At 37.5% G+C, this 14,632-nt stretch overlaps 1 protein-coding gene across 2 annotated transcripts; it reads left to right on the forward strand.

Annotated features, from left to right (window-relative positions):
• Positions 1-4,164: 4,164 nt before the first annotated feature.
• Positions 4,165-6,884, forward strand: LOC143548299 (uncharacterized). 2 transcript variants are annotated; one of them, XM_077039505.1, is made up of 4 exons: positions 4,165-4,358; positions 5,121-5,230; positions 5,806-6,433; positions 6,525-6,884. In XM_077039505.1, the coding sequence occupies exons 1-3, from the start codon at positions 4,165-4,167 to the stop codon at positions 6,411-6,413; spliced, it is 912 nt and encodes a 303-aa protein (XP_076895620.1). In that variant the 3' UTR covers positions 6,414-6,433; positions 6,525-6,884. The 2 variants fall into 2 exon arrangements, with proteins under 2 accessions (XP_076895620.1, XP_076895619.1); XM_077039504.1 differs by having other exon boundaries at positions 5,806-6,872.
• The last annotated feature ends 7,748 nt before the right edge of the window (positions 6,885-14,632 follow it).

The following is a 14,632-nucleotide window of genomic DNA, read 5'->3' on the forward strand; positions in this document are numbered from 1 at the left end:
TTTTGTTGGATAAAATGAAGAGGATATAAATAAATTATAAAATTAAATTAGTTTTTTATCTTTTTAATTATTATAGCTAATTTATGTAGATCTATTAATTAGAGAGAGAATTATTATGGTTATATTAGTTTTATTAATTAGAGATAAAATGTGCATTTATTGTTGCATTTACACATTTTTCATTTATCTTTAAGCTTTAATAACCTAAAATAAAACTAGTGGCTCATATTCATTTCTCACAGTAATATCATTTCTCTTTTGTACTTAAACATATATATATGTATATATAATATTAGGATCATTTGAGAATTATTTTGAAATTGAAAATTTTGAGAACCATTTTAAACCACAAAAACACTATTTTTTAACAAAAAATAAAAAAATTATAAAACAAAAAAAAAAACTTGAAAATAAAAAAAAGTAAAAAAATCAAAATTTTTTATTTTTCATTTCGGTATTATAAAAAAAATAAAAAAAAATTGAAAAAAAATGTCGGTTTAACAAAATTATACAGATATGTATAATACTTATTTTTTAAATTTTATACATGTTTTTTATACACATATGTACAATTTAAGGTATATGATAATGTACATATGTGTACACTATGTAACTAGAGAATAAATGAAATTATACACATATGTATAATACATTTTGTTGTTTTCTGTTTTTATGAAACCGGAATGAAATATAAGAATTTTGGTTTTTTTACTTTTTAAAATTTTTGTTATTTTTTGTTTTATGATTTTTTAAAATATTTTTTTAGATGTATTTCTAGTGGTCTTAAATGGTTTTCAAAGTTCTCAATTTTCAAATGGTTCTCTTAGGATCCTTACCATATATATATAGGGGTGAGATTTAGAGAGAACTAGAAATATAGTAAAGAATTATTTTTAACTATTTTTAAAAATATATTTTGTGATTTTTTTTCTTTCCTCCTTCTAATAATATGATATTGTTACTAAAAAAAACTTGTCGATGTAGTGCATATGTGCACTAATACCTATTGCATATATACAATAGTGTTTATTGCATATAATAAAACACAATTGCATTATAGATTACACACTATTGAATATATTCAAATACAACACTAATAATTGTATGCAATACACACTATCGCATATATGTAATACAACATATATACACTATATCGATTTTTTTTATTTTTGCATAAAATATAACACTATTGCACATATACAATACAAACAATTGCATATATGTTAATCAACACTATTGCACATATAAAAATACACACTAATGCACATATGCATTAAGAAAACGTCGATGTATTGCATATGTGCACTACAACGAGTTTTTTTTTTTATTTTTTTTTGTTTTGTATTTTTTATGGTAAAGAATAGCAACATATAAGAAGGATGAAAGAAAAAAATTAATAATATTTTGTTTATTAAATTAAAAATATTTCTTTATTAGTTCTTTAGTTCTTTCTTTAAAGAGGAGCTCTCTCTTAATCCTTTCCCTATATATATATATATATATGTATATATATATATATATATATATATGGGGCTACAAATATTACACCCAAGAAGCAAAACCCACTCTTTGCTGACCGGGCGCTACATGGGGCAAAACGCCCCATTTTGTAGCTCCTCTGCTACACGTAGCATAATATATTGATTTTATTATATATCCTCTCTCTCTCTCTCACACACACACACACACACCTCTCTCTCTCTCTCTCTCTCTATACAACCAGCCACATCGGCCCTCACCTTCCACCAACGCCACAACCTCTACCAGCGCCCATTACCTTCACCGTCGTTCATCATCACACCCACCAACCTCCCATGCCAAAATCCAAACCGTACAACCGACACAACCTGAAACCACCAGTGTCGTCACAACCAGAAACCACCTACCAACCGTCGCTGCCGCAACCACCGTCGGCATCTCTCTTGGTTGATTCTCTCTCTCCGATATCCGCCGGGAACAACAAACAGATCTGCATTTGTTGTCCGACGACCACCACCGCCTTGCACATATTAGTTGGCCAGAAACATATGGGATCTAAAAGGGTCACCGGATCTGATAAAAAAGAACCGGAAGAATTCAACAGTTTTTATGAAATCCATTCGGAAGCAAGTGATGATGTTTACTAAATTAATTTGAACTTGAGTTTGATGATTAGGTTTAAAGTGTGGTGGATGAAAATGCAACCTAAACCTAGATTTTATTGTGATTTGAAGGTTCCGTCGAGTGCTAAAGAGAAGGTTTCTAATGTGCAGTTTAAGAGGACGAAAAGTGATTCTGATTGGGTTGGTTTATTATTAATATTTTGATTTATGATATCGGAAAGCCAGTTGTAGACGCCAAACTCCGACGGTGGTGACCACGTGGTGTAGTGGCAGGTGGGGTGCTGCTGTAGTTTGTGGTGGGCGGTAGGATGTGGTGGTGGTGGTGAGGGGGATGCAGAGAGTTGTTTATTTACTAAAATGGTTTTTTAATAAATGGGTATAATTACTAATTTGTGCTCATTTGCAAGGAACATGAACTGATTTAACGAGAAAAGCTAACGAGGTTATGGCTAAAAGACAAATGTTGTAAGATTTTGAAAACGTAAATGATACAACATCTTATAAATAAAGGAAAACAAGTGAAATTTGTTACAAACAACAATTTCTGTAATTCTGTCTTTATTTATCTGAAACTGATAATAAAGTAGGTTAAAAGTTCATTTTAAGATCCCTGACTTTTCATATGTTTGGGAATCACTCATTTACAAAAACCTACATAGACATCATTTATTCAGAAAAATAAGTCCGTTAATTTTATTCAACCTTTTATTTAAATTTATACCAGGAATTGTTGTAAACAAATTTTTAAAAAGAGAGAATTGAAAATTCATATAAATGAAGCGCATTTCAAATTTTTAAATCTAATACTAAACTTTTTCCAGAACCATAACAACGTAACGTCTAGTGGTTTGTTATTTTAGTAATTTCTATTTTGACTAGGCGGGTGCCTGTGCGATGCAGCGGGTGTTTGAATCTATTAATCACGTACAAATATAAGTATTAATGGTTCGGTTAAAACCTTGAAATCGTTTAAACCGGTCATTGGTTTGACTTCTTTTTTCTTTTTTCTTTTTCTTTTTTACTTTCAGTTTGTTGGTCGGTTTCAAAATTTTCAAAACGTAGTGAACGGTTGGTTCGCGGTCTATATCGGCAACCGACCATATGAAACCAGAAAAGACTGTAAATTAACCTAATTGCAGCATGATTCCTTTTGTAATATTTGTTGTTATTATTTCACGTCCTAAATCTTCAATTAATATTTATCATTTATGTGGCTAAAATTATCATTTTTTATTTATGATCATCTCAAGTATCATATTATGTTGGTTTTTAGTTAACATTGACGGTACATTTACATTATTAATTATTTTAAACAAATTTATTATTAAAGTTTAAACTGTGAAACCAAACCAGAACCAGGCCGTTAGTAACGATTCGGTTTCAACTTTTAATGGTTGAGTTTGGTTTTGGACGACAAAAAATCAGTATTAACGGTTGGACTCACAAGTTTAACTTAAAAACCATAAAAACCGACACTGAACACCCATACGTAACATATTAATTTATTTAAAATGAAAAAAAATTACAACAATATTATATCCAAATTAAAGAGAATAAAATGCTCGTTTTTATGGTGCAATTTGTTTATAAAAATATTAGCATATGAAAAGACTATAGTCGTTTAAAAATCATGGGTGAGAAGTTAGTTTACAAGTTAAATTAAAAACATAATATGGTTAAAGATGAGTGACCAAACTTGTAAGTTGAATAGATTGTGTTTAAAAGATATATTTACTCTTACTAACACATATACCTCATGCTTTAAGTGTTGTAAATTACTTAAATATGAGTGTTTTAATTTATCTTGTTTGATGTGATGTATTATATTGAGTATAGATGAGTTTGAGAGAAACGTGGCGGGAAGATAGCACAACCATAAACAAGAAACCACCAGATATCGCCACGTTGTGGAACGTAGTCGGTACACCGTTCCTCTATAACCGCAACATCTTCCGTTTTAACTTCCTCTCTAAAATTATCACAATCTCTCCATTAATATTATTATTATTATTATTATACTCTTTATTTCTCAGGCTTGTTAGTTTTCTATTAATCGATCAAAATGGGGAAAGCGGTGGTTGTTATGGTGTTATGGCTAGCAGCTGTTGCGACGGTTTGCCGGAGTGCTGGCACTCCGGCGGAGAAGGGCGTGGAGAACGTAAAAGACAAGGTGAGTGATGCCGCGGAAGGTGCTTTGAATGAGGCTAAGGATAAGAGTGGTACATGGAAAGATTGGGCAGTCACTAAAGTCACCTCGTAAGCTATATATATTTTCAATCGACATGCTAGATAATGGAGTATTGATCTAGATTAGTTGTGTTGAATTTTTTATATTTAAGTTGTCTGGTTCTAGGCTGTTCTCAAGTAAATTAACCAAAAAAAAAAAAAAAAAAACCTGAAAACTAAATGATAACATGCATGGCAAGCAAAAACTTATAAATTTCCTAGAACATATAGAAATTAAATAAATCAAAAAGGTGTTTACATTCAATCAATTTACTACTGAAAAATTACTCATTTCCTTAACACAATTTTCTATTGGAAATTTGCTACAACTTTCCAACAAAATAAAATATAATATTATTGATAACACAAATAAATATTAGTGTTTTTCAACAGTTTCCCAACGAAAATAATATACATAAATGATAAATGTATTTTTTGTTATAAAGTTAGCAACTATTTTCTATCAAAAAAGCATATGGTACAACACTATTTTGCTACAATACTGTACCAAAACATGGTTAGTTTTTCTTGACTTTTTCTTTCGGCTTTTTTTTTTTTTTGTTTTTTTGTTTTTTTTTTGCAAATTAGTCTGAAATTTGTTGAAATAATTACATCTTATAGGAATTTTTCGTATGTTGGAAAATGAGATGTTTTCACGTAGTGATTGGACACTTACAATTTTGAATAGCCATTGTTTTAGTATATACTTCTGAATTTGGTATGGTCATCTTCTGAATTTTCTGGGATTAAATTCAGTGATTTCATATGCAACTCATGTTTGGAAATGTTTAGGGGTCTTGGTATGGACCAGAAGGATGTGAAAGAAGGTGCTCAAAGTGCTGTGGATAAAGCGGGCGAGGCTGCATCAAAAAGCACATCGCAACTGAATTCTGCTGTTTCCGGTAACACCTATCCACATACATTCATGAATTAATACGTGTACCAATACACACCTATGAATGTGTATAATCATGCATTTCATGTTTCATGGAAATAGATTCTTGTTGTCTGATTGTTATGATGCTGCATCAAGAAGTACATCTATAGTAAATTTTGTTGCTTGATGCATATACTTTTTGAACTAGTAGGCGATTTTAGATGTAGCCAAGTATTTTTAGGCCTTTTTTGGAAGTTTTTTGTAGTTCTAGTCACTTCGGTACTACAATTCACTTGGGTGGCAAGCGAACGCCATAGTAATGAAAGACCTTAACACAGGTTAAGTGACAGTGAAAGCTCATTTTCACTCATTAGTTTGCTTGTTCCCTCAAGAATGTACCAAGTTCGCTTGTCTCACCATCAAACTCAATACTAGAAAATTGCAGGTATGAGTTCCACTTGCGGAGGGAGCGGACTAACTAGAAGTTTAAATGCTTACAAAGAAGCCTAAGTAGAGTAGTTAGCTAAATCCTAAACACCTACTAGTCATACATTTATACATATGCTTATAATGCAATTAAGCCTCATATTTTTCTTGCAGAATCATCTAAGTTGGCATCTGAGAAAGCAGGTCAAGCTGTGAACATGGCTGAGAATGCTAAAGAAGATGGCAGTGCGAAAGCATATTCATACATCTCCGAACTGGCACATGAAGCCATGAAAAAGGCTCAAGCTTTTGCTGGGGTGGTTGAAGAAACAGCTGAAGAGAAAGGGAATTACGCATATGATGTCGTAGCCGATGGGGCTGATAAAGCAAAGGTCAAGGGTTCAAACACGGCCAAAAATGCCAAAGATAAGGCATCAGAGGCATACAATTCTGCATCTGAACAAGCAGATAGTACGATACGGGCAGCCACAGATAAAGGTTCTGAACTCAAGGGGACAATGGACAGAGCAGTCGCGGATGGTAAAAATAAAGCACGAGATGCGTATGATGCAGCTTCGGATAAGGCTGGTGAAGCTAAAGACAATTTAAAAGATTCAATGTCTCAAGGAAAAGATCAAGCCAATGCTGCTAAAGAAAATGCTTCAGATGCTGCAGCGAACGCGTATGTTACAACTAAAGAGCAGGCCAAGGAAACCTATGAGGTTGCGAAGGAAAAAACATCGGATGCTGCAGGGAATGTTGGAGCAGCAGTGAAAACATAGAATGTATGGAAATGCAACATGTGCGCCATGTGCACCTACTCGATCTCCATGAGATTTGGTTCTTTGTTTCTCGTTTTTGGTAAGATATATACTGATGTTAGATTGTTGTAGGTTCTTTGCTCTACGAAGGCAAGTTATATATGATTTGTTTCTTGTTGGAAGTGTAATAAGGTGTATACGGTAGCGAGGTGCCAATGATGATATGTTATATATGATGAATTCTTTCTAGGTTTGTACGGGTTGCTCTTAGGTTGTTGTTTGGTTAATTTCGTTAATAAACTGGTGCTTCCATATTATTCGCTTCGATTTGCTACATCTTCATCACTTCATGTAATCAGGAATCGGTCATTGTGTGAACTATGTCTTTTTTATATATATAACCAAAATATGAACCGAGTGATTCTTTAGAAAAAAAAGATGGAAATTAAGTAGAGAATATAAGATCACATGTTAAGTAATCTTGGAGCCTCAAAATAACAATTTTTTTTATTAAGATTACAATTAGACGAGATAAATCAGTTATGGTACGAGACGACTCTTAAGCAAATATTTGAAGTTACATAGATGAAAGCAGCTTGAACAAATTGTTACTTTATTTTATTTATCAATGACCTAGATACCTTCTGGATTCTTAATTTTAATAAATCATTTTAATAAAAAGCATATACAACCACACAAAATCAATATCAGATAAGACAAAAGTAATGTAAAAATTTTTACGAAAACAAGCTGAAATCTGTATAGTAAATGAGCTATTGATTATTTTTTGCTTACGGTTGACCATCACAGACTTTCAGTTGATGGTTATAACTTATCATGGGAGGCTCGGAGGATGTGCGAACCGCATCATCGGTCGGAACACAAACTTTTTTACACATATTACATATATATGTTTTTTGGCGGTGTTAAATTATTTACAATGGTTTATGAGATAATTATATGCTCAGAATGGTTTCTATTTATAATAAATCGGTTGATAAAAGTTTTATCCATGTACATTAGCGAATAAAAAATTTTCGTTAAGGCCTATGGCCTTTTTTTTTGCTTAGCCGAGATATTTAAATTCTCGGAAACGTCTCTGTAACTTATAACTGTTAGTTGTTATATATATATTATTTAAAGTTTTTAACTCGCCATAAACCATTAGGAAATGTCACCAGAAATATATATTAGGGGTAACAAGTTACTACTAACGCTAGGGGTAATACTCATTCTACCGATATCGGACTAGGTTGCCATTAGTGATCATCGACAAATCAATTTTCCGTGCAACTTGTAGCATCCATACTTGTATTAACCATGCAGATTTGATTCGTTTCCAGCAGGAACACTGCCTCTAGATCAGCAAATACTCATTTACTGTTAATTGTTGTGTTATTCACTTATTTGGTATCCCATACTTTTTTTTTTCTTCTTCTTCTTCTTTTTTTGGGTAGAGTAATCCCTTATTTACAATATTTCTGGTCCTAAAACCAGTGACTGGGGTTAAGTCACTTGTAAAATAGGTAAGAGCTATCCTAATTTACAATATCTTTGGCTTACAACTAGTGAGTGTGTTCAGTATGAATTTTAATTAACACAATAGATTTATTATTACTTAATTACAAGATTCGATAGAGAATGAGAAATAATTGAAGTACGAAAAACAAAATAAACCTAAAAGATAAATCGTACTTCATGTGATAAAAGTCAAAGACTAACCGAAATAAAGACAATTCTATAGAAAGTGGCAAAGAAAATCACAAGTTAATTTATGACCTTTTAACTAATAAGAAGGGACAAAAACTACAAACTTGAAAACAAAGCAATAACACTGTAACACCAGTTCTTCCCTACTAGCTCGGCTCCTATTCAGTCCGTACATTACTCTCTCATTCATTATATTGACAGAATTAAAACTTCTTTGTTGAGATCATCATGAGGCCTATTCTCTACTAGCTACAAGAAGGTACTAATCAATTTTTTCCTTTAAAAATCTCAGATTTTTTTGTATAATATCCTACAAATTTCCCATGACAGCGTGTCAACGGATTCTCTTGACTCCCTCTGGTTCCGCCCTACACCACCAATGTTTTCAAAGAATTTGGGACATAGTCAGTACTAAATAGTTAAGTATCATCGTACATGTTACCAAAATTTGTTTGGAAACGTGACAAACGCTAAATATACTCGTATGTTATTTGTTTAGTAGTGAGGTACGTACATCCTGACCAGGGCCGTCTCTAGGGACATCGAAATAAAGCTAGGGCTTTCCTTTTCTAAGGGTTGTTTTGAGCTCAAACACGAACAACCCGACACAAACAACCCGAAACCCGAATAAATAACCCGAAGAACACCCCTACTATGGGGTGGAAATTGATCGATGTCGAAAGGTTAATCAAAAACATTTATAAATACCTTTACTAGCAAGGGCATGTAAGGTGTCGAATCCACATGGAATCAGTGGAAAGTGCTAATCAAGTTCAATACTTAATAACTAATTATGCTAGGTGGACAGACGCTGTCAAACAGATTAAATTGATTTGGTTGTAAAACAATTAGAGAAAAGTAACCAACTCTAGGTTTCAAGTTGTGAAGCAAATTAGACCAATTGATTATACCTATTTAGAACACTCGTTTGATTACACCTATAATCAAAATACTAGACATCTGGCATTGTTGATCGTCATAACTTAATCCAAATAATTGGCTTAGTTGAATACAAACCTAATTGATTACCAGTTTTAGGGTTTGATAAATGTAAGTAATTTGATGACTAAAGATAAATGGGTGCAAGCACTCTAAGAACCTAATCCTAAAAGTTGATTACCACAAATTAATTAATTGATAAAATCACAAAACATTCAATTAAGAAAAATTGTTGAATGCACAAACAAACATAAAGGTTCGACTAACCGAATGATTAACCAAATCCAATAATAAGGTTTAAAATACCAAAAAGCCAAACTAGCTACAATAAAAACCTTCGCCCGGAGTTGATCACGAGAGCTTTAGCCTTGCATGTTCATCACAAATGTCTTGATTCTTGGTTGAGAGGATGAAATCATGGATGATTGTGGTGATTGGTAGGTGTTATGATGGTGTGCGACAGCTACCAAATCGCCCCAAGATGATAGAATATGAATAATAATCGACTTTAGGGTTTTATAGGCTTATATATGAAAGAGAAATCAAGAAGATAATAATTTCCGTCAAACCCAGCTGTAGGCGGCTTAGAGCTTCTTCCAAAAGAATAAAAAGGATACTTCCACAAAGAACCTGTAACTCTAAAAAAATTCCCTTGACATATGAATAAAACCAAGTAATATAAATTGTGGCTACATGACTTATAAACCAACACAAGATATGAAAACTATAATCAATCATATAGAGACCCAAAGCAACTCTACATAAATCTATACACCCCTAAAAGTCCATAACATTCTTCTATGTTTGCAAGAACTCATTTCTTTGATATTGTCCTCGAAGAGGTTCGATTATACAAATTTCGCCTAATCCGCTCATTTCATTTGAATTTGTGCATGCCTCTACCTAATCCCGTCATTTGTAATCAATTTACATGACCAAACCATCTCGTCCTTTTTTCTTTTCTTAATCGAAATACATGCCAGTGCCAACTCTTCTCCAAAATCACCCTTTTCTTATGTATAGTTATTGTGCACATTAATAAAAAAAACCCTCTTATTTGGATGTAATTTGTTTGTATTATTTTCGACTCCTTACCGGATTATTATGTTGTTTTATATATGCCGTTCAAAAAATAAAAAATAAAAAATTGTGCACATTAATCCAAAAGAAAATCTTTTCATAAGATAAGATCTTATGTAACATTATCAAATCCATATACTTTTATTTATAGTTATAATAACATATTAGATATATCTTTTCACAAGAATTAGAATCGAAATAACACAAACTAGTAATTTATTTTAATAGAAATCTTGGAAACTATTAATATGGCTATCACCAAAATGCAAGCTTAAACCCCTATGCTCATTATTGTGGCCAGTTAAGAAAAAGATTATATCTTTCTCGATTTTAATTGAGCTTATCTGAATCTTGATCTTGTTTCTTCTTGCAGGCTTGTTTGCTGTTATGCATCCATACTTTGAACACTTTTTTAGTGATTCCAACTTCATCACAGAATTGTAGAATTTCTTGTTCATCTTGCTTTTGAATCGTCCACTGAAGAAACACTAAGTGAACCCTGGACAGATTATAGATAATCTAGGGTTTAAGTAATGTTTCCCACGGATGAGATCTAGCTGAGAAGGCTGTTCTTCAGGAGACCTGCAAAACAAACACCGTAAGCTCGTCACTGAGAAGGGGGGGGGGGTTCCTCCTTGTGACCACCCTCCGGCGTGAGAATCAGACCAGATTGCTCTGAATATAAGTGTATATTGAGAGATTGCTAGATAACTGGATAGCAGATGATCTTACCATTCCAAGATGTTGGAGTATTTATAGCCGAAGGTAGGTTTCCAAGCAGGTACAGCCGGCTGAATAGTATTCCTGTTCTACCAACAGTGGATTATGCACAGGCCATACTGGTTGGTGGATAAGTTACGGCCAACAGTAACAAAGTCGGCTGCACTATTCCACCAACTGTAGATTATGCACGTCCCACCTACTGTGGATTATACGCAGGCCATGCTGGTTGGTGAATAGGTTACGGCCAACAGTAATACTATTCTACCAACTGTAGGCTACGCACGCCCGTCAGTAGGAGTTGGTGAGTAGGCAGCGGCTAATAGTGACAAACAGTACTAGAGGGTGCTCCTCCTCGTACTGTTGTCGGTGAGCTGTCACCCTGTGATTGGCTCATGGGTTGTTCTGGTCAGATCGTCTGTCCTATCCATACCTTGGTAGGTATAGTACAAAAGATCTTTCAGAATCATACGGACTGGCTCATTTTGGCGGGATTGTTCCCGCCTTGCTCATTCCTTCATGTGACTACTGAAGTAGCTATTGCCTTGTGCGTGTAGCCCTGCTGTCTGCGGGTAGCCTTCCCTGATGGCTTGTATCCGCAACTGCGGGAACAGGCGGGGTACTTCACCATTGGGAGGTTTTCCCTGCGTGTACAGCTTGCGTACTGCGCGTAAGATTCTATGAGCATGGTGGGTCCTGCGGGAGTAGATGGCCTTTGCGCAGACGTCCCTATTCAAGGTGAGTCTTGCGGGACCAACTGGTCTCTGCTGGGACCTACCTCTTCAAGTCCCCCCAGTCCAATGTTCTTCTCATGAATGTTTAATAAAGTGAGGTGAACTTTTGGACTTTAAGCAAGGGGTTTTGAAAAGGGTTTTTAGTTTTAAGGTTCTCCGTGGGGATTCTTCCCGCGGGTTTCCTAATGTCACTTGCAAAAATTCCCGATTTTTTTGCTTGATCTTTGGGTATGATGCGGGTAGGTATGTAACCTTCTCGCAAGTCAGGAGCGTTGAGTCTCACTTGTGTGGATTCTCCTTGAGGTTTTAGTGGTTTTGAACATAGTGATCAATTATGTTTAAACCACCAATTCCATCCTGGAGCCTCAACAATGTAGTTCTCGACGTTCCCGCTATGCGGGGATGTTATTTCCGTTTCCGCAAGCATTGCCCAGAAGATCCTTCTTGGTTTCAATTCCCTGCGGAGCGCTAGGTATGTGAAGGGTTTTGCCTTAACACTGTACCCGCGCTCGTCTTGCGGTTACTTTACTTTCAAGGTACCCCTGGCGTCAATTCCCTGCGGGTGCTAGGTATGTGAAGGGTTTTGCCTTAACACTGTACCCGCACCCGCCTTATAGTTACTTTGTTGCCGGGGTTTTCTTGGCTTCAATTCCCTGCGGGTGCTAGGTATGTGAAGGGTTTTGCCTTAACACTGTACCCGCATCCGTCTTATGGTTACTTGGTTGCCAAGGTAAGGGGTATTTTCCCGCTTACTTTTGAATCTTTTTGAATTTTGAATTTTGAAATTCGAAAGGTTGGTGAGGATAAGAACAGTCCAAACATCTGAAACGTCGTGCGACGGTTTCTTCTGACTGTGTCAGGACGTGCAGGAAGTTATGGTGACGTGACAGTACATGGTCATTCCAGACGCTTTTTCGGGCGCGTGGGCGCGATTTTCCGGGCGCGTGGCCGCGAAATTACTGGCACGCGTCCTTTTTACAGCTGTTGCCAGCTTGCTTTTTGCCACGCGTCATAGTTTCATTGCACCCTCGATTTCTCTCTCCTCCGCATTAAATTCACCGCATTAATTGCGATTAGTATATAAAGGGGGAGAGGGTCCTTTTTAATTCACACCTTCACCCTTCTCTTCTTCTTCTTAGCGATTTCCGGCAAATACTCCCCTTTTCAGGCAAGCATTTTCCCGAAATCGCTTTCTTTCTGCAAGATGTCTTCACATGATCTCGAGTCTACCACCGATGACAGGAGTACTGCTGGTGAGTGCCAGTGTGCTCTGCCCGGCGATCAGTACCGGTATGTTGTTAGGAAGTTCATGCTCGATCCTTTCGAGCCTGAGTTTCCTGAACCCCATCAGACCGTGTACGATGCCCCCAGAGGCAAGATCGGGGTTTATGCAGCATTCTTTGTCTATGGGAATCTTAGGTTCCCATTGACAAAGTTTGTTTACCGTGTCCTTGAGAGGCACGGTGTTCATCTGACCGAGTTGCACCCCATGGCGATCGCCAAGATTCGCCATTTCGAGTGGGTGTGCCGGATTCTGGGCTTCGAGCCCTATGTGGACCGCCTGATGACCTTCTATACTTGGAGGTGCATCCAGGGGTGGTACACCCTGACAACCCGGATCAAGGGTTTGAAGATTTGCGCGACCGAGCGCAGTCTCCGATCGTGGAAGCGGGAGTTCTTCTACATTTCTGCCCGCGCCATCCCCATTGCCATGAAGTTTAAAAATGGCCAAGCAATTCCGAGCCACCACGCCACCAACTACCAGGAGGCGGAATGGTTTGCAAAGATATCCCGGGTCCAATCTCCGGTTTACCGGTTTGCGGAGTCCGGGATGGTGATGCTGGGGATGAGCCGGGTATGGAAGGAGGCGTCTCAGGTTCCCATCATTCTCGAATACGGTTTGAACTCTACTCCTTATGGTATGTCTTGTCTTTCTTGCTGATATGAGTTTGTCTTCTAACTGTTTCTTTTCTTTCAGAGGGGAACAATTTGGAGTCGCTCCTGTACCCGCGGGAAGCTGACGATCTCGTGCGGGTGGGTACTCGTGCTCTTGACGAGAATGAGTTGCCCATCCTGGAGCAAACAGCGGATCGGTTTGTGGAGGTCTATCCGCTGGGCCACGAGATCCTGAGCCACCGGCGGCCAGGTAAGGCGTTATTCTCTCCTCCCCCCCTCAGTGCTGTACCCGCTGCTGGAATTCCTGACCTGTCTTCTTCTGAGGAATCCGCAGATGGTCCTCCGTTAGTGCGGAAGAAGAGGGCTGCCGGCGGGAAAGGGAAGGAGAAGGCGGCCTCCACAGCCGATCCAGTGCTCCTATCTGACACTGAGTCAGATAGTGAAGAGGTGGCGGGGAACCCCGGTGGTGAGAAGACCACTGTTCCGGAGGCTACGACTGTTACCTCCGGAGAACTAATGACGACGACGGTGACCGGCATCAAGAGACCGGCTCCATCGGGTTCTTCCCCGCCCGTCCGTACGTTCAAGCTCAAGAAAACCCGTAAGTACAACTCTTAGCTTTTATCTTCGTAGTTTAATCTTCCAGTCTTTTTAACACTTTTCTTCTTTACGCAGGTGTGGATGTTGGCGCATTCCAGGGTGAGGGCCCGAGTACTACCTTTCCGCCAATGACGGTAGGCTTGGTCAGCCTACCTGAGGCGTCGACCCAGGCGCCTGCGCCTGCTTCCGCTGGTTCAGTTGCTCATTCTGAGCCGACTGTTCCAGCCGAGATGACGTCACCGCCGGCTGTGAGTGCAATTTTTACAGCATCCTTCACAGAGCCGGCGGTTACTTTTGCCGCGGATTCTGCGGCAGCGACCGCGGCGGCGACCACGGCGGCTGCTACTATGCCCCCGGCAACGACGGCCGGTCCCTCAGGTACGCGTGGGGCTTCTCGCATCTTTCCGCCACCTTCCCATCTGCCTGACCTCTTGGATGGATTTCCATTGGGTTCAGGTGATGGGTTCGGCGGCTATCGGCCTGTAATTGACCCTACAGGTGCGTAGGGTTCCTTTGGCCCTTTTTCACTTATATATTTTATCATCTTTTCCTAACTGCTTT

Source organism: Bidens hawaiensis, unplaced genomic scaffold (assembly GCF_021521415.1).
Source record: "Bidens hawaiensis isolate Kalapana, Puna unplaced genomic scaffold, B.hawaiensis_p1.1 tig00015047_1, whole genome shotgun sequence".
NCBI classification, from domain to species: domain Eukaryota; kingdom Viridiplantae; phylum Streptophyta; class Magnoliopsida; order Asterales; family Asteraceae; genus Bidens; species Bidens hawaiensis.